Here is a 25,202-nt window from a genome sequence, read left to right on the forward strand (position 1 = left end):
TTAAAACAGGAGAAAACTCATCCCTGCTGCTTTCACATCTTTTGCTGAAATAGTAGCAGATCTCCTATATGGAAAGTGAATGTTCTGTTTAAAGACTAAAAGCTAGAGTAGAAGGTCATAGGGAAATGCAGAAATCCTAGTGATTAAGCGAACGAACCTTTGAGCAGCACACATTTTCAAGCCTGACTGCACATTTCAGTGCTCCTTGTGGGTGTTTTATGGCACCACTTTCTTGTGTCTTAGGAGCTGCTGGTATAGCCTTGGCATCCTGTGCATGCCTGTGTGCATCCTCAGCTCAGAAAGCTGTCCCCTGACTGCAGTGTTCCACATCTAATTGCTGCCTCTCTCACTGGATCTTGCTGAGTTTAAATCTGGTAACTCCCTGCTCTGCACTGATGGATTGTTATTTTTTCCATGTCCTTTTATCTACCGGTGGTAGGACAACATTTTTTGAGCAGATAGTTATATAAGGGTTTTGCTTTCTCTTAGGGAAGAGAGAATAGCTGGGAGTTCTTTTGTCTACTTACCATGTCTATGCACACCTTTGAAATGGAAATTGAGGTATCAGCAGATACTTGAAGGCCAGTTTGCTCTGAATATTCCTAAACCAAGCCTTTGCAGAAAGCAAGTCATTATTTAGTTTTTCTGTATATTCCTTTGGCTAGTCCTTAACTTCCAGCACTGTCAAATGAATCTCACAGAGAGCCATAAGGTTTTTTTAACTGTATCACTGTCCTTGTCACTGAGCTGTGTGCTGGATGATCTTATTCACTCCTGAGGCCCCATCTGAATTTCAGCAATAGTGAGCCTTAGAACATTATTATGCATTCTTGTTCAAAATGTATCACATGAAAATATTGATAATTATTGCTTTTTACCTCAATTACAGCTCTAGGAAATGTTTGAATTATCACAGACTTTTAACTTCTGAATTTCATTACAAATATTAAAAATGCATTGCTTTTAAAAAATCCTCGAGCTGTTACCACTACAAAGTGGGATTTGCTGAAACAGTTCTGGTCATTCCAGCAGCTACTTCAGTCAGTGCATCTCCAAGGGCTGGACACCCTGATCCAGTCACAGTCCAGGTGGACAGATACATGCAAAGGAATGCTGAGCAGCTTGGACAGCCCCCAGGACTCTTCTCTGGGGCTCATATGACATGTGGTTGTCACGGAGGGTATTTATCTTACTGTTGCCTGCTCATGAGTTTAAACAGGGCTTTGGAGTTTTTAGATTATGCCGAATCATCACAATGAAATGTGATATAGTTCTGTGATTTAACACTTGGACGTGTAAGAAACTGTCTGTCTGTCAGTCAGTCAGTCCAGTCACAGCTGGAGATCATGGCCAGTTGTCTGCCTACCAAAGGCACAGCCAGTGGGCATGTTTTACACAGGCAAGGCTCATGACTTCACCTCACAATGGGTGTTTTAGAGGAGGTTTTCCTTTAAAGTCCTTATTTTGAGTTGTGTAGAAGTCGGGAAGAAAGTAGGTCTGCAGTATGTCAATAAACTCTTAAAGTTAGAGAAACATTTGGCTCATGAGTTTTACTGTGCACCAAAGATAGTCTTGGAAAGACATGGAAGGTTTAATGTGGCAATAAAGGTGTTCTTACCCATTACTCAACATGACTGCAAATGAAAGGTTGCAAATGGCTTGATTAGTTCAGTTACTTATTTCCTGGGTGAGTTTTACCTCTCTATTGATACCCCATGGCACTTGTAGAAAACTTTTGTCTTCCTTCCAGGATCAGTTAATTACTCATTAAATAGTCACACAGCTTATTTGATGTCCAACTCTCAAAAGTCTTCTCCAGGATAATGGAAAATTGCTTGTCATGTTCCTGGTTCTCTCTCATTCACATTTGACTTTCCTCATGAAGCAGGCCCCTGAGAGACTGATACTGTGCTTTGTATGGTTGTAGATACCATTTATGAGAAGAAGAGCATTGGATAAAATACAATGTCAAATTATTAACACATAAAATGCAATTAATAAATTACACAGCAGTGAATTTCAGTTAACAAAGGAATTACTTGATACTTTTATTTCATTCTAAGTGATAGCAGAATTAAAGATGCCATCTAAGTATGTGGCTACAATGTAAAAACCAAAATATCTGAAAAGAAAATCTAGTGCTGAGAGATCATGCTGATAAGTAAAATTTTGACTCTTAAAAATGTTATCCCTTATTGATGTGGAAGGAAATCAGTTCCAAGGCCAGCAGCATTCTCTAGAAATGTAAGCTTCTTATCTGGTTCTAGTGGATGCTGAGAGTATTTTTAAGGAAGATGGTGGGAGTAGTATTTAGATGCTTCCCAGTTGGTAAACAGTTGAGACTGCTGAACAGATGGCAGTAAAGTCTGATAGGTATTGGTGAGTCTGGTGATTAGTATCACATAATACTCAGCTATATTGTGTGTACATCCCGGGTCTGTTCCAGATTTGTCATTAAATTACTCCTGAGTGTATGTAAAGCAAAATCTAAGTTTTCAGCCTCTGTATTGCTGAGTAATTCCATTATCATGGGAAAAATCAAGAGCAAGTCTAACTTGCTAAAACAGTCATGAAACCACCCAGTTTCAATTGTTCAGCTGTGAGAGTCATTCATGTATTTTGCAGGCAAAATGCTGACCTAAGGTGTTATTTTATTAAGGGCTGTCCTCAGTACTTGTAATTTACCATTTTGCAGCTGCATACACTGGGATTATTTTTAATAAGGTGAGGAATTTTTCTTAAGCCCCTCTTTAGATACATGTAGTGGCTATATTCTCCAGTCAGCGTCAGTTCTCAGAACTGGGATGCTAGGATTCTGTTCCAAGGAAATTGGAGTTTTAGGGCAAACTACCTGACAACATAATTGAGAAACAGAATTTCTTTAGGCGTGTGAAACAAATTGCATTTTACTAAGCTTCTCTCATTTTCTTTTTGCACTGTGCTTGCTTAACAAATGGTAGTCAATAATTTGCCTCCTGATAGGTTTTTTTTGTCTTAGATCTTCTCCCTCTTTAAAACCATTTCGGTCTCGGTGGCTACTCTGCACTTCTGTGGCAGCACTGATAATAACATTTTGCCCTGGAGTCGGTGATTTTTATAGCAAGGTCTCAAAAATCTTTCCGAAGGGCAATTCAGAAAGGCTATTTTTAATAGGTAGCAAACCAGATGTATAGAGATATGAAGTGACATGGAAAAAATAACAATATATTTATGCCCCCTATTTCCTTGTCTCTTGCTGTGCTTACTCTGCATGATCTCTGCCTGACCTACAGGGGTTTTTTCCTTAGTTTAATTCATGGAGTTTGTGGCTGTGAGTATATTGCTTTGCTTTTATCTCATGTCTTCAAGCCATAACTCTTTATCTCCTAACTCAAAGCTGCGGGACTGAAGGCGAAGCTGATTTGCTTTCTTCTTTTCTCAGTGCTCTGATGTTCTGCAAGGAAAATTTGGCAGAGGTAAATAACTGTCAAAGAGGAAGAACAAGACAAACACAGCAGATCAAGGTTTTCAAAATTGGCTAGTAATTTTAGGTGCATTCATTTTGGATGTGCAGTTGACAAACAAAGACTCACAGCCAGGCCCTTGTAGTTTGGCAGCCAAAACCATTAGCATCTTTTAATAAACTTGGCTACCATGCTATCTTTTTAGATAACCTGATTTTAAACAGCTGGCTAAAGTAAAATTTTATTTCCAAAGGTAATTCAGTTTGTTGAAAAACATGACTATTTTTACTGTTCGTGTGTTCTAATCTTAATTATAACAAGCCAAGTTTACCTTCGAAAAAAGGGTAATACTTCTCTTCTGACAAGCCAACTTTTAATTTCTGCTGTGTGGAACTCCAGTTCAAAGGGAAGACAACAGAAGTCTCAGCTGTTGTTGGCTTTGCAATGCAGACTGATCGGAGCTGCACAGCTGCAGCTGTAAGCAAACCTGGCTGGTGCTGGGTTAGACCCAAGCTACCTGTCCCAGGAGCATCCTCCTATGCAGCCCTGGGCCTGAAAGTCAAGCAGATTTTGCAGGTGCAGAACTGGTTAGCCGTGTCCTCCCTCCCTCCCTTCCTCCCTGCATCTGCCAAAGCAGGGGCTCCCTCTGTGTTGGATGGCATCACTTCTGAGACTGGGCAGCGGAGCAGCTTCACGGGGCCTATTCAGTTTTCCTTGCGCTTTTGAAACCTGTTGAACAGGCTGTGTTTATATAGTGTCGAGACAGTAGCTGATGCATCATTTATATGTCTGAATAAAAATTCTTTTAGGAGCTAATTTAGGATGTATTTCCTTATCTTAAATTCTAATCAGGCAGAACTTGCCTAGTTGTACGTATTCTGAAGAAAGCAGTTAGTTGAAATAGGTGTTGTTGATTTTTTTTTTTTTTCCTCCAAGATCTGTTTTATCAGTTGCTCTGAATTTTTGTTGGATTTCTAGGACATCTCCTCCTATGTTATGTTGCAGCAGCAACAGTCCATGACTGATCAGTATGCAGAGATCATTTTGGTCCTGGTCTTGCCTAATAGTACTAACCTCAAAATAAAAAGTTAATTAGAGCAAGTGAAGTTATTAAAAGTGCCTGTGTGATTTAAAAGCTGAAGTCTACTTTTTTCAGGAGAGTCTTAGGCTTTTTGGAAACCTGATTAAATTAAAATCCTTTATGAGGTTACATTAAAATAGAACTTCGGCTTTAAATCACCTTGCTGATTCTGATAATCTTAGAGTCTTTCATCATCTCGCACAATAAATGGTAATCCTTCGCAGGTGAAATTCACCACTCTCAGCTATGGAGGAGTACAAGGACATCCTCAGCAACAGCATATATTTAGTCAAAATTTTTCACAGAACCCAAGAGCACTTCAAATAACAATTAATTTTAAATGAATTAACGGTTAGGTGAAGACACAAGAAAGTTTATTTGTTTGCGTGGTTTTTTTAAATTTTAGTTCTTTACTGTCAGGAGAGATTTTGTGACTGTTTGTGTTATGGTTGAGATTACGTTTTGTAGCCCAGATATATAAATCTGATACACTCTGACACCCAGCTCATCATGGGCTTTGGCAGGAGAAGAACAAGTGGAATAGAGGGTTGCTGAGGGAGGCAAAGCCTCTCCTCTAAACTCAGTGTTAATATCAAGCACAGCAGTACTCAGGTGCCATTGACCACATATGAATTGTCTGCATTGGCCATAGAAAGCTATTTTGGTGTGGTAGTACCAGGGAATTAGGTGTCCGTGAATCCCAGCTGCTACATCCTCACAAGCAAACCAAAGACTAAATGAGTCCGGAGACCAATTTGTGTTTTCACCTACAGTGACTCTCTTCAGTGGAAATTGACTGTGCTTAAATTAGTGTAAGAAATGCAAGACAGTATGTGTTTTCTTTCTGAAGGAAGCTAATGCATGGAGTGGGAGAATGAATAATCTGCAGGCTGCCCTTGGTGGGAGGGGTGAGATGCAGTGACAGGAGAGGAAGGAGCTGTGAAGTATGTGGAACCACTTCTAGTGAAGTGGACAAGAGACATCTCAAATCCTTCAAGTATTTTGCTTATCTTTAGTGAAAGCATCTTGAGATGCTTTTGCTGGTACAGACAGTATTGAATTCATACTCTTGTTTTATGTGTACTATCTTGGTAACATAATAGGTGTTTAATGCAGCTCTGCCTGTCTCCCTTTTTCTACTTGTCTAGAATATCCTTGGTGTTTTAGAACAACCCTTGTGTCAGCTTCTTTATTAAAGAATGTGCTGCAGAAATTATGCTAATTAGGCTGGAGTGTAATTATGGGCTAGAAAGATTATTTCACAGTCAGAATTGAATTGTTGTAGATAAATGTGCATTAACTTAATAGTGTGCAGCTAATTAGTTTTGCTATTTACTCGTAAAAATTAAAAAAAAAAAGATACAATCACTTATTCTAAAGCTTGAGAAATGAATATATTGCAAAGCCAATGGGGAGAGTACTCCGAATCTCTCTTTAATTATTGTTTTGCTGGAATTTTTTCTTAGTTTTCCTATTCTGAGCTTGCAATGGACACAAGTAGCTAATTAACAAACTATTTCTACTTAAAATATATATTCTGCAAGTAAACCATGTGGTTGCCAGTTTGACAGTTACATCTGTAATTCATACTAAAGCAGTTATAGCATCAGTGTCTTGTACTCTCCACAAAAGTTAAATGGCTTTGGATCTCATTGTGTGGCAAATTAAGATAGAGACTGTTTTCTGTGTACATCTAACTTTAATTTTTGTATTTATCAGCCAGCTGGCATTAGTGCTTAGCATGGCTTTAGGAAGAAAAGAATGAAGTACTTTCATGCTCAGATACATCCACTAAATACCTCTTGGAGTACTGCAGTGTGTAGTCATGGTACAGTCCTGAAAACCGAAGAACTTGACCCCCATCTAAAAGACTGAAAGCCTTGAGGTGTTTGCAAACAAGTAATTTTATATTTTCCAAAAATACCCTTTATAGCTTTATGTCTCAGGTGTTCACAAGTGTGAAAGGAAGGCTGCATAACGTTCTCCTTAATGTATATTAGTATCAGCTTCTGGGAAAATCTAAGACAGTAATTTGATTTGTGCATATAAATTCATATATAGAAATTTTTCTAAGCCACCTCTGAGCATAATATGCCTTCCATTGATTTCAGAGTGAAAGAGACTCCAGTATAAATTAAAGTAGCGATTAAAAAGTGCAATCTCAAACAGAAGTTTGGTGTGCTCTGAACTTCATGGGCGGTGTTGCCTACAGGGCTTTACTGTATGATCATCTTTCTTTATGCTGAAATGAAAAAACACAGAAGAGGGACATATTTTTATGAAACAGAGAAAAATAATTTCAATACCTACATAGTGATTTCTCCCCTAATAAATAAATAATACCAGATATAATATCCTCTGTTGCAGAATAGTTCCATGGCTTTTCCACAGTGAGTTTTAATGAAATTGGCTCTCAGTTTCATTTTTATCAAGTTATAACAAGAACACTAGCTCCTATGTGAATTTGTATTTGCCATTAGAACAAAACTTATGAACAGGAAGTATTGACACAAACCTAAATAATCTCAGACTTTTCCCACTTCCAGTCTCCCTCATGCAGACAGCACAGCTGCAAATCTGTGAACTTTGTCATGTTTGAAATTGGCTTTAGAATTTGCAACAAGAATTTGCAATATGAATTTCCAAATCATACATATTTTTCCTAACATGACCAAAAATGTAAAATTAAAGATGTGTAAAAACGTATTTTTTTCTGCTTTAAAGGATTTTATACCTATAGTTGATGCTATCAGTTGAGCACAGAGAGAAGAGTTTCAAAGTTTGAAGGAGTGGTGTTGTCCTTTCAGTTCCAGTAAGAAAATATGGAGGGAAAGATTAGCAAAGTCTGAAAGAAATCAGCTCTGAGGTGAAAAGGGAAAGGTACGATTCACAGTCTGTACTTCTTGCTGCTGGCAAAATATATTGCAGAGTGTCACTCATCAACTAAATTGTTGGATCAGTGAAAGTAATGGGCACTGGAATTTAGTATATCAGATGAAATATCCACCCAGAACATGTTGCATGGAAATAAGTGCCATAAAAGTAGCAACTGAGTAAAATACAAGTAACTAATTCTTTTTCTGTCAATAGCTGTACTTCACCAGCTGAGGAAAGATTTTTGATAGATCGAGGCACATATTTTCCATTAATATATTCAAGTTTCAAAGGCCTCTTTAAGATATTGATTCTGATTTCCAAATGGCAGATCCTTGGCAGTATATCTGTCATTCGTTAATAAGGGCAGTTGCCCTGAGTCAGTACCATGATTGTTGTCTCCAGTGGATTTATTGGGTACATGCAGTGTTTCACAGTTCAGCTGAAAACGTTGCTGTAGAAATGCTGTACAGCACATTCTGCAGCCTCATTCTTTTACTCAAGAACAGAAGAATTATGTCCCTATTGTATTCTGATAGGATGGCAATTAAGGGAGGAGCTGCTTTTCCTCATTCAAAGGGTGTTTTTCTGTGAGCTGGATTTTACTCTGGTAAAACTATCAAATATACATGTGAAATGTTTATTTTAGGTTCTTTTAAAAGATACAGCCTACTTCTGCACTGAATATCATATGAATATCATACCTGAATATCATCTGTGTGAATTATTTTTTTTTCTGATTCAGCTTTTGCATTAATTTTAGAGATACTTCCTGGTTTCAGCCGAGATTCACTGTTCTTGGTCTGCTTTTGTTGCTGATACATCAGTTCAGGGTTGTGGATTTCTCTGGTGTTTGCAAGGACCTGGTACTACTTTAACCACTGACAAACTCATCATTATTCTGATGGCTTTTGAGTCATTGTGGAGACTTTCTGGCTTATGCTGTGGCCCAAATAGAGATCAGAGACATTACTATGCTAGATAGACAGCTAGAAATCATCCTTTCTCTGTTTACTTCCCCCTTTAAGTGCTGAAGTACAGCACTTATTTTCTTACTATTTAGAAAAGTGGGACATGTATGATGTTTGTTGGTGCTTTGCATAGAATAGGATGAAATCAAAGTACACAGTTCGAAACAGCAATACCAATTTTTAAAAAAATCACTCTTTCTGAAAGAATGTGTGACAGGTCATCCTTTATTATTGTTATTATTTATTATCTGAAACTGTTGTTAGTTCGTATCAACATCTGATATTGATTTAAATTCTAGCCAGTTGATGGCTACAAGAAGCCACCTTCAGCTTACGCATGGAAGTGGGAGCATCCATGCCAAAGAGAAGGAGGGTCACAGTCAAAGATTGGCTTTGGTAGCCCAGAAGGTCTCCTCTTGTCCTGCGCTCTCCTGAAGTGCTGTCCAGATTTTCTGGATTTTTTATATACTTAAAAACCTTTTGCAGTCAGCTAATGGTGTATCGGTGTCTCTGGGTTCCGGGACTGAGGATTTAATAGCAACCCTTTTAGCTTTTGCCAGTTTTTTTTCCTTCTATCAGAGAGTCATGTAAGCCCTGTCTCTCTTTACCCATGCTTGGCATGAAGATGATGGTATCTGTGTAGTGCATTAGGAGTGTTCCCTAGAATTTCTACAAAGCTTTGAAGAAGATGAAAAGCATGTGATGGGAAGTAGCAATAGTATTTGAGTATCCCTACTCATTGCTGTTAGATATGTTTTCTTCAATCCAACAGCTTTTGTTTGAGCAATTTTTTAACAATTTAACTCCTCTGTTACTGACTCCATGAGCTTTCTATCTCATGAGAATCAAGTATGTCTTGCATTATTGCATTGTTTTGGTGGCTGTACATGGAGGTACATCAAGCTAACATGCAGGTGATCAGTTTTTCCATGCTTAATGAAAACTGAAATAAAGGCAGCACAGGAAGACCATTAGTCTATATTGCCCTTTGACAAGAAAAGCAATTTCAAATGCATTTATAGTATTGTTCAGCCTGCAACTTTAGTGAACAGAAATAATTCCTCAGTTTTTCCAAAAGACTGAATAGGAGTCTAGTTGTAAGAAAAGAAAAGGAATACTGTTTGTGGCTTCTCTTTTTTAAAATTCAGTATTAGAAATTTATTTAAGCTTTTCTCTTGGATTTTCAGAGTTGGTGTTTCAGGACAAATTCTGGGCTTACCAATTCATATTGTTTTTATCAATATCTTGAGTCACTGTTAATTTTTATGGCTTAATACTCATTATTAAGCATCAAATGAATGCCTATTAACAAGAGCTTGCTGTGCTCAGGAAAACAGGGAGTGCTGGAAAATGTTGCATAGATAAGAATGATGCCTGGTATGTATGTGTGGGGATGGGAATGGTTTGGATTACTGCTGTGCAGCAAGAAATCTAGGCAATAGTGCACTCAGTGGAGTAATCGTTTAAGGACTGAGATAACACGAGATATTTAGGATTAAGACTTTATGTTAGTTTAGATTAATGCCTTTTCCTGATGCCCCACCCGAACTGTAAAAAGTATTTCTGCAGCTTGTGCTAAACTGTATGCTCTGTTGGAATTTCCTATTTTCTGCTATTTGCACACGTAACACCCAGTTTCTGGTGTTGGTGGTCGCTGCTTTCCTGTGGCAGTCTCCAGGTTACCCAGGCAGTGGTAGGTCCAAGTTTTACATTAGAGAACATGAGAGAAATATCCAGTTTCATTGTTTCTTGGTTTGCCTAAACCTTAAAAAGCTTAACTTTGTCATCCCTGCTGGAAAAGGGCAGAAGCGGTTTTCCTGTCACTGCCATCGAACTTGGGATCTGGAGCCAGAAGCTCGATCAGGCAAAGAGAGCAGCAGGGAGAGACAAACCATGTGTTGTCACATCCCTTATTGTGAAACTCATGCTGCTTTATTACACAGCATTGAAAAGCTTTGACTGGAGAGAGGTGCAATGCCTCAAAACCTTTCGGGAACTTTTTGTGATTCTGGTTATTAAAAAAATAATGTGGATGCTTTGAGCCTTTCATGGAACATTGTATGTGCCATCTTCCCCTCCCACAGATGAATGTGGTTTCAGTCATTAACATTGGTGCTCTTAGGTTAATGTTTGAATGCTCCTGCTGCTTTTTTTCACTTTATTTAGGTGTTGTCATACGTGTAGGGAAATAAAATAAATATCTTCCTTTCTAAAATGCTTCTCCCATTTTCCTAGGGAAATCAGGGGTTTGTGGAGTAACATTTGTTCTTTAGAAAGGATATATTACTATATGGCTGTATTGAAGCAGAGTCTCAAAAGCCTTTTTTTCCCCTGTTGTTGAAATACAGAATGGTTTAGGAGCCTCTTAGTTGAAACAGTAGTTCTAGAAAAGGAGACAGCTTTGATTTATGGGTCTGTGGAGGTGGAAAATCTCTCAAACCTCAGAGAAAGGCATTAAAGTAAATAATTCTGTCTGACAGTGTAAGTCAATGATAGAGTCAAGGCTGGAATCCCCTAGGTCTGTGTACTGTTCCAATCTCCTGCCTACGTTTCCACCTTTCTGATCTATGAGGAAATCATATCTGCATCTGTAACAGCACTGCTGCCAGTGAATAACATTTCACAATCTCCTGGAATCTGCCCTGTGACGTGTGAACTTGTGTAGATGGGGGGAGGCCAAGTGTAAGCTGGTCTCCCAGGGAAGGGTTAACTTGGCATATTTTCACAGCTGCAATGTATTAAGCTACTGTAAGGCCCTTTGGTAACTGGAGGTCAGAAAAATGTTATTCATCACAGGGAAAAAGAAGATAAATTAGGCAGCTTAAAGACATCTTGATAGCTTAGCTAATTTGCCTCTTACTTGCTTTTGCAGAGGCAGTCCCTGTATATGCAAATACCTGCAAAGGAACAGATAAAAGTTTTTCAAGACTTTCAGCTCAACAGCCCCAAAAGACAAATACCACTTTCTAACTAAAACAAACTAAACAAACCAAGTAATACGAATTAGAAACTAAGAGATAGTCTAAAGCACTGAAGTCCCTGCTGCAACACAGTCTAGAGGAGTGATCACTGAGGGTGAGGTTACCTTACAGTACAGACAACTTTTCTCATAAGAATAAGAAATGCAAGCTCCCTCACAAGGTGTGAGAGCATTAATATATAGATCAGTACCAATATAGAGTGAAAAAATATTTCATAAATGTTCATGAAAACATTCTCATTAAAAAGACATTTGTAAATGAAATGAGGGTAACCTTGAATAGATGATACTTTTACCTCTCAATATAATCATGTTGTATTGAAGGCAGTAACCTGGAGCTGTAAATAGTAACATATGGTCCAGTGTCATTAGATAATCTTTACCCAACTGAATCATCTTTAAAATCTTTTCCTCCTAAATGAAATGTTCACAAAATCTGAAGATGGTTCAGCTCCAGGCCATATTTGTTACGTTGAAGTAGCTCTCATCTCAGCCTCTTAACATGCTCACTTCTTAGGGTTTTTTTAATTCTAAAATCTAAATAGCACAAGAGTGATGCCTTATCAGAGAATGTAAAGGATACAAAGACAGAACTGCAGGAGGGTATATTTGCCATTGTACAAGCCAGTTTTAGCCTTTTGCTGTATTCAAGATGTAAGTTTTTGAAGTACTGGATTAACCCTGAGACCCCAGGTTTATGGTTGTGTTAAGAACCTGGGACATGCTGAGCATCTCCATCGCTGCTTGGCAGAGCTGTACAAGAGTCCTGTGCATCTGGTACATCACATCCTTCTCTGCACCTTATTAGCAGACACAAATGTATTGTAAAAACCACTTTGTGCTCAATCTGTGTAAGCCCTACTGCATGGCAGTTTTAGTTTAGGCCACATGAAAACATAAACAAAGGAAAGTGTCATAACCCAAGAACAACATCCAAGTTTTTGGCAGGAGTGCCAGATACTTTTTCATCTGTTTCACATACAGTCATGTTAAATTTGAAAAGCTCTAACAAGAGCAGCTTTTCACAAAGTGTAAAGAGCTCTTTTAGAGGAAGAAAGAAATGGTGAAGATTTGCAAGATTCCGGAATCACAGGTTTGGTGAGCTGTTCACGTTCAGTCTGTGTGATGGTGGATTACCTGTGACCAGCCTTAAGGAGCACTCCACACAGGCTACAGTTTTCAGATTGGAATAAACAATAACATATTTCTTTGTTTCGTAAGACCTTAATGTTTTTATTCATAGAAGATACATCTTCAGTGCCTTTTCTCTGTCATCCTTCTGGTGCTTCCAAATTTAGACTAAACTATGTCAGATTATTTTGTTCCTTACTTTTTCAGTAAGGTTTGGCTTATCCAATTTGAAAGGACAAAAAGAGAAGCATAGGGAGCTGTCTGCTGATAAGGGTTCATTTCTGTCCTAAGGGGTTCGCATTAGGCCCAAACAGGCTATTACTGCAGCTTGTGGTTGGTTATGAGTTGTTTGTGTCACCATTGGTCTGAGGATGACAATCAATTGCTTGTTATGGTACATTCCTTTGACCAGGTTTGACTGGGGAAGTGAGTATGCTGAAGGGTTTTGAGGGTTTTCCCAGGTGAGAGGAAGAGAGATTGACATATCTATTTTGTTTCCTAAAATTGTGTGCTGAAGTTACCCAGTATTCATATGTTCCGTTTTCAAAGCAAGTATAGTGGTTCTGCCTCCTCTTAAACTGTAAGAGATCATTCAGAGCAGGCTGGCAATCTCTGTATATTTGTGTGTGTGTATATGGAGAAGTGTGTTTGAAAAAGAGAAAGTACTTCAAGGAAGTGCTTCAAGTTTAACTCACAATAAATTGAGTGTAATAACTCTGTGTTCTCTTGTGTTTGACCGACTGTCAGAGAACCACAGGAAAAAAATAAGAAAATGAGCTGCTAGATGGCTCCTTCCTCTTTATATCACATTCATTTTCTATGGATTATGCTTAAGTATTCTTGATTTCTTTTTCTATTTGGGTGTAACATCCTATCTTTGCTTTTTTTAAATGTACCAAGTCCTTAGAGAAAGATTCTTAAGTGTTGGTATATTGCCTTCCAAATATTTTAATCGAAGTTAATTTCTCCCTTTAAACACAGAAGCTAGTTCTTTGATCTTCTCTTGGCTTTTGATTATTCTCCTTGTTTGATCTTGAGCTACATGTAGTTTATTTTCTTTTAGTACTACCAGAAAACCATTTTAACAGCTCTCCTTTCTGAAATGAGGGAGAAGAGATTTTCAGACTTTATTTATTGAATTGAGGGAGGAAGCAAACAGAAGGCTCTATGTCTGTAGGGATAAATTCAACAGAAAGTCTTTTAGACTGGCATTAACAATGCCACAATGTATATGAGGTAAAAATTGAGGAAATATTCTTAGCTCAGATTGAATTGCCTTTGCCTTTTAACACCTCTTCATGTATGAAAAACTTTCCTTTGCCAGTTTAAGACTGTTTCACGTGCATATTAAGACAGCCAGGAACACACAGGCGAGTTTGGTTTAAACAATCTTGTAAGAAAAATTTGTGCATTCTCTTTGTTTGATAAATGCTTGGTGGTAGTTCAGTCGTTGTCAAGCATATGGTTCTTTATAGCGGGCGTCTTCACAGCACTGCCTTTGGGGAATGCTGCGGAGACAGGAATAGCTCTGGGTGTCAGTGCTTGCCTGTGCCAACTGCCTGATCAGATGTGAATGTTCTGCTCTAATAATGTAAATCAGAAATGAGAACCCAAGCTCTCGTGAGATTCACTGTGACCAATGGCTGGAGAGTAGACAGAACCATCACACCTGCTCTTGCAATGCTTTGTAGAAGCAACCAGTATCCTTAATAACCAGCTGGAGACCTGTGTTTTTGAAGTTCATTTAGTAGCCTTTTTAAAATCAGAGCAGATATATATATGTAACAGGATTTTTGGTTTTGCTTTTTTGTGTACCGTCAGCATTTTCAGTAGCTAAAGAAGAAAATTCTGGCATAATTAAAGCAAATATTCATATGCAGTGCATCCTCTGTGTTCAGCAGCACCTCTAAGTGAACCCACAAAGCCAATGCACCCACTTGTATTACAAACAATCTCTTTTAAGTTTGCATCTCTTTTACTTCCTGGCACATGTATGTGATATGATAGCAAGAGCAGGACCTGTTTTCAGTGCATTACTTGGAGTACCCAAGTCAGCCTGGATTTCTCAGTGCTACTGCTTCTGTGTCAGAGTTGTGTCTCATGTAGAACTCCTCCTTGATTCTCTTCAGTTGTTCATAATATGACGTAACCTTTTGTGATAACTCTAGGCAGATCTATTGCCAGTTTACATAGAGCTTTGAGTTCCCCCTTGGGTCCTCTTCCACTGCAGGAGCAGGTCTGGTGTAATCCATGGAGCATCTGCTTTAGTCACCACTTCAAGCTAAAACCTTCTGCAGGATTCAAAATTAGATCAATCGTACAATCCTAGAGCACAATTTTCTTCAAAGAAAGAAGGTTGGAACATCTTGGTGTGTTCCAGTCAGTCTCCTCAGATGAGGATGCTTCCTAGAAAAAATGCACTTTTACAACCTGCCAAAATATTTGGAGTCCACAGCCAATGCTGCTTTCCAAACAAACTGTGAAGTTCTTGCACAGCTGGGATTCTCTTGTGGACAAACTCACACTGCCAGCAGAAGCCTTTGGCTGACCTAAATGGGTTAGTGCTCTTACTGCAAGGAAATCATAGGCAAATGGTAAATTAGGAAAAGATCTTGCGTGTAGAGCTACTACCTTACTCTTCATTTTTGGATCAACCACACAGATAGTTTGTTAACATTCTCAAAATGCCACACACCTCCTCAGATTTACTCTAGCCTTTCAGCTTGTTTCACCATCTGTGTGGATTGCCTCGCTCAGATTTTGTAAGCATGGTGATGTTTTAAGAAGGGACACAGGCTTAGATAGTGTTTGTTTAGGATGCTCACTGTGATTTCAAATTCTGCCTAATTCTACTTTATAATTTTACTAAATGCAAGTTTTGTCAATTTGCATGCGGCACAGTATCAGATGTTTCACAGAAATCAAGGTAGATTGGATTTTCATTAACCTTCTACTTTTCTTTAATCTCATCTCTGTCAAATACTGACCCTACTGCTTTTCACTGGTAGGGAGTAAAAGATGACTTAATTCCAGCTCTTTCCTACTGTTTGTTGCTTTTTGTTTGGCTCTCTATTTTAATACTTTTTTTTTTTGTCATTTAGGTAAGTATGATTGGAGGCATGGCCTTGATTTCCCCCCACATCTATGCAAATTGTTCCACATTCATTTTGTGCCTTTGTCTTTAAAGAATACCAGTCCTCCTTCCTTCTCTAGGTGTCTGCCAGATGACTTCATTAAGTGGCCTAACTTTTCATAATAAGACTAAATAAAAATTTAAAAATCCATATTTAAATTTTTAAATAAATGTTAATAGAGCTGCAAACTTGCTGTTCTTAAAAAAAAAAAATCCTCTTTCTCATTCTCACTTTTTTCTACCTATAAAACACTTAGATAAAACAAATGAAAAATTTAAACTCCTAGAAACTACTCTTTCTTGCCCTGAAGGTGGCTAAAATTCTCACAGTTATCCAGGCAGCCCTAAGTGCTGACAGAAGTTTTTGTTTGTTTTATGTAGCTACTGTATTTCATTTAGAAACTACTAAAAATAAAATCATCTTAGAGACCATCTGCTTAAAATGACAGTGCATACTAGGGCTAAATTTTTAAACTTCTTTTCCTGCTTTGTTCATAATCTCTCCAAAAACTGGTTACTTAACAAACTCAGTATTCAGTGCTAAGGGCTTATTTTCTGAATTGATTTTCTGCTTACATCCAATGTGCGCACATCCATTTGCAACAAGTAGTCATACTTCACTCATATGCTGACTTCTTTGGGACATCAGAGGGTACAGGTAGGGAGAGCCTTGTTTTCATACTTAAATACCATGTAGAGGCTTCAGGTTCCTCAGAACAATTAACTCTTCCTTTTATGAAGGGACCTTTTTCCTTTTGCCCCCCTATTTCCTGTTCTGTTCTGCATTCCAGGTCATGAGGAAGAAAAACCTGAGCAGATGGTTAGAGCCCATAATGTACCACTGCACATAATGGGCCTTTTGTTTAGTTTGGTTTTGGTTGGTTTGTTTCTTGGTTGGATTAAGAAATACACATGTTGAGAAGGACGAAATTTCCTTTTCGAGAGGATTTGTTGGTAGAAGTTCCCACTCTTGAACACGTAGTCTTGTCATTCAAGCTGTCTTCTTCTGGTATCTTGTGTGATCTCCAAAATACCCACTCCTGCATTTGGCATTAAGGATTGAAAATGAGAATAAATAAGAAATGGAGGTAGGATAATTAATTTGTCTTCAGTTAGTTTATTGGATTTTGCTTTCATTTCTTATTTTTGTTTAAACAAAAAATCTGGAAGTTGTCTTTGGTTTGTTTAGAGCTGTTTCTATAGAATGCAGGTGTAATAGGTTCAAAGAACCTGTTAGGTAGTGCTACTATTGTTAAATGAAAGAAAGCAGATGTAAGAGGAGGCTGCCCTGTCAGATAACATTGTTTCTATGATTTCTAGCAATTCAAACATAAAAAAGTGCACCCAGTGAATCTCTTCCTTTTCACCTGTTGACAGTTATGGTTAGCTGGAAATGTGATGTTCACAATCTTTGGCTACTGAAGTTTGTAGCCTTCCCTGATACTTTTTACAGTGTTCTCTGACTTTTCAAAATATCAATTAAATGTTAAAATCTTTTTGAACCTATGCAAATGTCTCTTGCAGAGATTTCCAACAGTCTGTATCATCTAAAAATTCATTGGAATAGTCCATATGTGATTTATTACTATATCTTTATGGGTTCTTTGTATTTAATGTTTAATGTGAATTCTAATATTTATGAGTTAACTTACGTTTTGGATGAGGAGAAATAACCATTGAAATTCTGAGTGGTTTTTTACATCTCAGATTCATATTCTAAATCTCCGTAAAGAGACAACTGTAGTGACAACACTCAATCTGGCAAACGTCACATATGAGAAAAGAGCAGACAGTCCCTCTTTCTGTAGCAATTCATTATTATTGTAAAATAACTCTTCCTTCCCTGAAATGTTGGGGAGAATTGTTGTATTTAAAGTGTGCTTGAGACAGATTGGAGAGATGCTGTGAATTCCCCTAGTGGCATAAACTTGGCCTCAGTGCAGAAAAATCTTTATAATTTAGGAAGGAGACTGGTGATCAGTATTTTTTTGGCCAGATGTTATAGTTGGAGTCTGCAACAGGTCTACCAGGGTTTTTTTTGGCAATGAGGTCCCAGATGATCATGGTAACTGCAACAGAGGATTTTTTTGTAAATTACCTCTTTTTCCTAGTTTCCCTAATTTCCCTTTTTTAGCTTAAAAATGTATCACTAGATGGAAAATGGTCAAAATATATATATGGCACAAAAAATAAGCTCTGGGGAAAAGGCATATGATAATGAAGTATATCATGTAGAGAGGCTGTGTGTATCTCTGGTTTTAGGGACATGAAGTCCAAAGCCGTTTCCATGAATGATTTTACCTGTAAATCCAAAGTGGAAAAATTCACCTGAAGTGACAGATTGATTTTAAGTTCAGGTCTGGAAGGTTCATAATACATACTGGGACTTGTTCAGCATACTTGAATTTATTTCTTTTATGTGATGCTAATGGCGTTTCATATTTTGTAGGATTAAGGTAAAGTACAAAGACTTGCGTGCTCAAGTAGGGCCAGAAACGTGTAAGAGTTTTATGTTGACTGTATCTGGAAAGAAGAAAAACCCAAACAAAAGACAAAATTGGTCATTGCTTTTTATATAAGATAGCAATTGGTGTTGCATAGAGATAGCAATAAGTGAAATCCTTTTTTTTACCAATCAGCATTTCATAGCAAACCATTTGTGGTGATATGAGCATTTGTTTTCTTTCTTTTCCTATATTAAGATTTCATATAGCCTTTTTATTTAGAAAACGTATCAGTTAGAGGACTAATTCCACAAAGTTACTTCTTCTAGTTATACTTTGTGTAATTCTTTTTCCAGAGGAGTACAGTTTAAAATGACAAATAGCTTCATATTTGATTTTAATGTTTGCTTTGATAATAATGGGGGCAAAAAAGGCTTATTTAGACATTTCTGTCTTCTTTGTTGACCTAACTGTTGGCACATTTATCCACTAATAGCAGAATTTTTGATGAATCTTTTGTATTTGTTTTCTCACAGAGAGTTTGGATGGCGGGATCCAGAGCTTCCAGAAGTTATACAGATGTTACAGCATCAATTTCCCTCAGTACAGTCGAATGCTGCAGCCTACTTACAACACCTCTGTTTCGGAGACAATAAAATAAAAGCAGAGGTAAGATTTATAAACCCTTTTTCCAGCAGTGTTGCTGTCTGCTGTTTATCATCAACAATTATTTATGCGTGCTTTAAAAAACTTAAAAGAGACATCATGGATATATGCCCAGACCTATTTTACTAAAGCTCTCACTTAAGTAATTTGTTGCTGTTACAAAATGAAAAATATGCATAAAATACTGTTGTAACTCATTGTTTTATTTTCTTTGGAATAGTTTGATTGATTGCATACCATTAAAACACTGTAGCATAGCTGTTCAGTAATCAACTAGTGGTGTAGTCTTGATCTCTCTGAAACATATGGGCATTTCCTTAGGGTTCTCTGAGAGGCATCTAGAACTGAATACAAACACAGAATATGAAAATTAAGCAAGAATGTTTTAAATCAAAGCATCCTTTAATGCATAATTGTGTGAATAGGTTTAATTTGGCTGTATTTGCAGCTTGAATGGTGTTCATTGGTATACGATCTTGGAATTCAGTGCAGATTGTATCTAAAATGCAATTCAGACATCAGTATAGAGCTTGTTCTGTACCTGTAGCTGACAGGTACTTCTTTCTTGTTTGTTCCCTGTGGTTAATGGGACCAGCACAGCTTTTGGCACAAGTTAAACAGAAGGAAGGAAGCTCTGAGGGATGTGACAAACACACAGCAGTCAATTAAAATTGAATGAGTGAAGCCGTTCCCAGCCCCAGCTGCTTCCCCTGGCCCTCTCAGAGACACTGCTAATCAGGGACATGTGTGCACATAAATCTGTGCCTCTACTGGCACCTTTTAGCCTGGCATGTAAAGGTAAACTGAGATCAAGATCTGCTACTGCTTGTTTGTCAGAACTGTGCAGTGATTCTGACTTGCCAGTGCTTCATCTTCCTCACCCTCAGCACAATCCAGTCCGTGGATCTGTCCCACTATAGAACCTTCCCTTGCAGACTTTTTCATGCCATAGAAGTTCCTTAGTGGGTAAGCATGTAGTCTGCTGGTGTTGGCAGAACTGCACTGGTTGCAGACATCGCCTCAAACATCTTAGATATAGTAATAAAAAAATATTTGCATGAATGTAAAGTGAAGAATGTTTGTGTACTGGAGAAGAGAACTCTGGTACAGGTATCACTGAAAATTTTAGCTCCATGCTTTCTCTGTACTTGACTCTCATCCTTATTCAGAAATAGGTTTTTCAGTAAAAGAACTGATAAATCTCTGAGAAAGTCAGTTTAATTATTAGAGCAATTTACTCATTGCACAATCTCTGCTGGCTCCTGTTAGCCATAGATTGAGACCCCTCAAGTAGCTGTCGCATTTGAGGGAGGCACATGGTTTCATTTCTGTTGCTAACCATTTAGAAAAATGGGGTCTGATCATTGTTGATCTCACCCATCCCAGCAGCCTTTGGACATCAGCCTTTGTAAGCTCCAGGCTCATGAGCTGGAAGGGTGAAGGTAGGCAAGTACAACAGTAGAGGACTAGGCAGCGTTCTGAGCTTCTTCTGTGTGAGAGGATAGCAGATAAAACAAGGATTCCCCCATTTCATTTGTTATTTTTCAGGACTTTTATATACCCCTCACCATGTAATAACATAAACTGCTATGTAAACAAACAAAGTACCTTTCTTAAAACAGTTCATCTAAGAATATGCTTTCAAACTTCTGGTACTTTGGATTTTTGTAAGATGATGAAATAATGGGATGTACTGTAATACTTTCCTAATGCTTTGTGAAGCTTTTCAGTCTAAAGCACCCAACATTATCAAACTATTTTATCTCTCTCTGTATCCATCTATGTACCAACCTCTGTTATTTAATGGCAAGTCCTGTTGTGTTTAGGTCATTCTGCCGCAAAGCACTTGAAACAGTTTCTGTGTTTGCTTGTTGGGATCAGAATCTACCCAAATGGCTCAGTAGTGAGCCTAGGGCCTGCTTGACCTTCCACTGAGTCAGTTTCTCAAGGAGCCTTTTTTGTGAGAGTTCAAAATCCTGTTAGTAAGGAGATACCACAACAGATACCTCACATCCTTCATAGGTGTATACCTAGCCAGAGGAACCTGAGCAGTCCTGTTAAACCTGCCCGGGACAGCTCCTGTGATAACTGTTAAGGATGTATCTGAATTATGAGTTGAATTAACACCTAAGTAATACACACTGATACCAAAATTCTCTTTTCTGCAAAGTATTTGTGTTGTAGTTGTGTGTTGTGGCCAGTTCTCCTCTGTGTGAGAATGGCCATGTTTAATACTGAATTCCTTCTTCATGATAACAGCATTCCAGTCCTGCTGCACATGGTTGCAGGGAATCTTGCCAGCTCTGACACAAGGAAAAAAGTACCAGGATACAGTATATTTTCCTTACAATCTCTTATTGAGATTACAGAGCAAAAAAATTCCAAAAAATTATTTTGAAGCAGAGGAAAACTGCTCTTTGATGAAATACCTAGCTTTAATATAGCAAAGGACTTGGGCTAAAGATAAGAAACTGTCCTGGTGGTCTTTCAAATCCTAGATGAAGGACAAACATAAATATTTGTAAGTAAAGAATAGCTGCTGCTATTTTGTGTTCCTGACAGCCAGTGAGGAAAAGGGAAATAGAATTCACAAAATAATTTTTTAATTGGTAATCTTTAATGTACACTTGGTCAAGCATGCACAGAAAGAAAAATATTATACAATTTAGTTTGTTTACCTGGTTTTATTGAATTTGAAGTGTAATGCAGTAGTTAAAGTTTTAACTCTGGAGTTACCTGACAGGGAACAAAAGTTCTCTTACCTTTATCACTATTGAGCATTGAATTCTGACACTGCAATTAATGGCTATTTCATCCAGAGTTTCTGGAAATAACTGTTCTGAAATACTTCTCTTTTTATTATTCTTTTAAACATAATTTATACTGTATCACCTATCCAAAAAGATGATGATCTTTCCTCTGAACCTGACCGTTCTTTCAGTCTTGTTTTTGTATAGTGGCAGACTTGTCCGACTCTCATAAATTAGTGGGATATGTATAAAATTTATTCTCATGTACTTGGCTGGACAAAGGCCTACCTTATATTCCTTTTGTGGAAGAGTGTTGCCTAAAATTTAGATAGAAGTAGAAAATAGCAGCTGTATGCACTTCTGAGATTCCTAGTATCTTTTATGGTTTTACCATTATGTTTTTATCTTCTAAAATATTTCAATTTCTGTGGCTGAAGTGTGGAACACTACCCCTTGCTTCTTCTGAATCCTTCAAAAAAAGGAAGTGGAAATACTCTCCAGAAAACATCTGAGAAAAAGCTGCTTGGTCAAGAATGTTGGATGCATGAGTAGGGAAACGAGAGCTATTTTTCCCTTCCTGACCATGTTTTTTATAGTAGGTGCTATTTCTAGAGCCCACTGATCACAGATGTGCTTATGAATTTGGTGATATCACTGGAAATGTGCTTTTATTGCTGCATCAGCGTAAATGTCCCACTCAGTCTTATGTACCAATGAGGTCTGCAAATCCCCTTCTCTATCTTCAAAGTACTTCAAAGTTGGGAACTGTTTCTCTGAAGATGTCCCAGGCTGAATGCTAAGGTTATCAGAAGTAATTTTCTTTCTCACAGAATAAACGTAGCTTCTGGAGTGAATTAGGTTTTGTATTTCTGGAAGAATTTCTATTTTTCCCTTGTCAGCCCTGATCACAGCAAAACAGCTATAAGCAAACGCCATAAACACTGGCCATTGATAAAGACAGTGGTATTACATCTTGCAGGTGCTGCCACTTCTATGCTGCTCAAAAACATTCATTGAAAGTCTTTATATCAAAGTACAGTTGTAACTGCTGCTCTAATCTGGAAGTTTTTCACAAATGCTACTCTTGAGTCTCCTTGAGTCTTGCTGACTGCAAGGCAGGTGCTATACATGTTCTCAGTAGTGCTTCTCATTCTGTGCCTTTATTTTTATTCCCTGTGCTGGGTGCTTATGTGCTGCAGCAGACATTAGAATGGAGTTGAAGAAATTGGATTGTTTTTGCTATTTGTTTGATAGTTAGATTTTTCATCTTCCTTTGAGTAGTGACCAATCATCGCTGAAGGTCTCACATAAATACAAGGGGACATAGGGAGGCAGAAGTCATAACATAAAGATGATAAAAATTGCCAGGCAGCCCATTACAGTTAGGCATAATAATTCCAAAATTGAGAATCTCAAAATACTTCAGTAAATTCTTATATAAATTATTCTTTCACTCGTAACAGTGAGGAATGTAACTTAAAGGCAGAAGGGAAGGAGGGAAGAAGTTTTGATCAGATATTTGAAAGCAAATGAAAAGCCTGTCAGGCAGAAGAGCACAAGAAGACCCTTTTAGGTAGCATTTTTCTCCTCAGGAGAGCCTCTTACACCAACAATGGTGAGATTGTGAGCAGGGCCAGAGCGGCTGCTCCTGGATGCCAAGAAGGAACAGACAGGGGATATAGGAAAGGAGAAGCATTTTAAAATACTCTGCAGAGAACATTTCTTTAAAAGAGCTCATTCTATTAAACACAGGGTTCATTCTTCCACAGCATTCTTTTCTTCCTATAATGACATTTTCCTCCTTTGTATGAGGTCACCATATAAAAGGATTGAATTGTGCAGTTTCACACGCCAACACCATTTTGCCCTCATGGAAAATGGCAGCCTGCCATCAGCTGCAGAGGTGTAACTGTTCCCTTGGGAGTTTTGGCTCCAGTGATTCCCTTCCTCAAGCTAGGAAATTAATTTTTGCCAGCAAAGTCACAACACCTGAAATTCTTGTCTCAAGAAAATAATTCAAAGATGCCAGATAAAAGAGCAGCAACTGCTGAACTGTCCTGCCTGAAGCCTTCCCTTGCATCCTTAAGAAATACTGCTGAATTGGACAGTGTCCTCTTTATCTTGGAGAGCATTTCCATAAACTCCCTTCAGAAGAAAAGTATCAGTCCAGACACTATCACATGGAGTTGTAAAAACTGAGTGACTGCACACTGAAAGCATCTATTTTCCCAACTCATTTGAAGCCCATCATTCACAGTCATTTTGTCATTAAACTAAAGGTATTTCTACATCTTCTTCTGTGAGTTCTTTAGACTGTGCCCAGCACCCTTCCAACCCAGTACCCTGCTTGTTCACATGTCAGGCAGTGGACATAAACTCCATTAGCCCCTCATTTATCTTCTTTTATAATACACATAGTTGCAGTGTCGTAGTAACTTTGATGTCATCCATTGCGCTGCTAGATTCCTGATGATCAAGGATACTCACATACCTGTTTCTAGCATGGTTTTCTCCCAGGGAGTACTTGCACTTAGTATGGGGTGATGGAGGAACAGTTGCTTTTAGATGTGATGACTGACAGAAATCTGCATAGTATTTGAAGGATCCAGAAGGGTGATTGGAAGTGCTCACATCATCCTGAGAGGGTATCTTGATTTGAATTTTACAGTGTTCTGCAAGATTCCCCTCTGTTTCTATAAGGATAGTCAGAGAAGACAGATTATTTTACCATGCTGCAGGCTTGGGAAAGAGAGTTACTGGAAAAGCTGGAATGCTGCCCAACAGGAAAGGATTTCCACCTGGTGCTGGTCAACAGCCAGCTGAACATGAGCCAGCATGTGCCCAGGTGGCCGAGAAGGTCAATGGCATCCTGGCCTGTACCAGCAATAGTGTGGCCAGCAGGAGCAGAGCAGTGATTGTCCCCCTGTACTGAGCACTGGTGAGGCTGCTCTTTGAGTGCCGAGTCCAATCTGGGCCCCTCACTACAAGAAGGACATCAAAGTGCCGAAGAGTGGCTAGAGAAGGGCAGCAGGTGAAGGGGCTGGTCATGTAGATGTGCCACTTTGGGGACATAGTTTGGTGGTGGACTTGGCAGTGCTGGGTTAATGGTTGGACTCAGTGATCTTAGAGGTCTTTTCTAACCCAAATGACTTTATGTTCTTTTTTTCCCCCATGTGTTTGAATAAGAATTATAGTTCTGGACTCACTTTCCCATACATAGCCTTGCCCTTCTCCTTTTACTTCTAAAATGTCTTCAGTTGAAGGCTAGAATGTGGCTTGTACACTGGTGATCCTGTCAGCTTTCCAATAAAGACAGTATGAGAACTCTAATCTCTGCATACAAGAACATATAGGCATAGTATTTAATTTAAATGAAAGAAGTATCTCTCAGATGATACTGAAAAGTAATGTAGTAATTACAGAGAGACTCTACAGCATTTGTTGAGAGTGCATTTTAGTGCAGACAACACCTGTATACCTTTGGAGAAATTTTACTTCCCTGTTTGGTCATAAACATTTTGTTAGTACTTTGATAACCATAATTTTCATACGTTAAAATAACTTTGATGGGTAAAATCTCACAATTTGAAAAATTACTTCCCTCAATGGCTTCACAAGGAGCTTCCTATTTAAGTGATGATTTTTTATAATCAATGGTACTTGCCTGTACCTGATTACTAAAAGGAACACTAAGATGTTCATGCTTTTGCTTAGCTGTGTTTGGATTAC

At 38.2% G+C, this 25,202-nt stretch overlaps 1 protein-coding gene across 2 annotated transcripts in view; it reads left to right on the top strand.

Moving 5' to 3' along the window:
- The window catches only part of CTNND2 (catenin delta 2), a 638,318-nt gene that overhangs the window by 459,622 nt on the left and 153,494 nt on the right, over positions 1-25,202 (top strand). For both annotated transcript variants that reach the window (XM_059854664.1, XM_059854675.1), the window contains exon 10: positions 18,594-18,726. In XM_059854664.1, the coding sequence (XP_059710647.1) occupies positions 18,594-18,726 (133 nt within the window). The remainder of the gene's footprint in view (positions 1-18,593; positions 18,727-25,202) is intronic.

The sequence above is a fragment of the Haemorhous mexicanus genome, chromosome 1, assembly GCF_027477595.1.
Source record: "Haemorhous mexicanus isolate bHaeMex1 chromosome 1, bHaeMex1.pri, whole genome shotgun sequence".
Lineage (NCBI taxonomy): Eukaryota > Metazoa > Chordata > Aves > Passeriformes > Fringillidae > Haemorhous > Haemorhous mexicanus.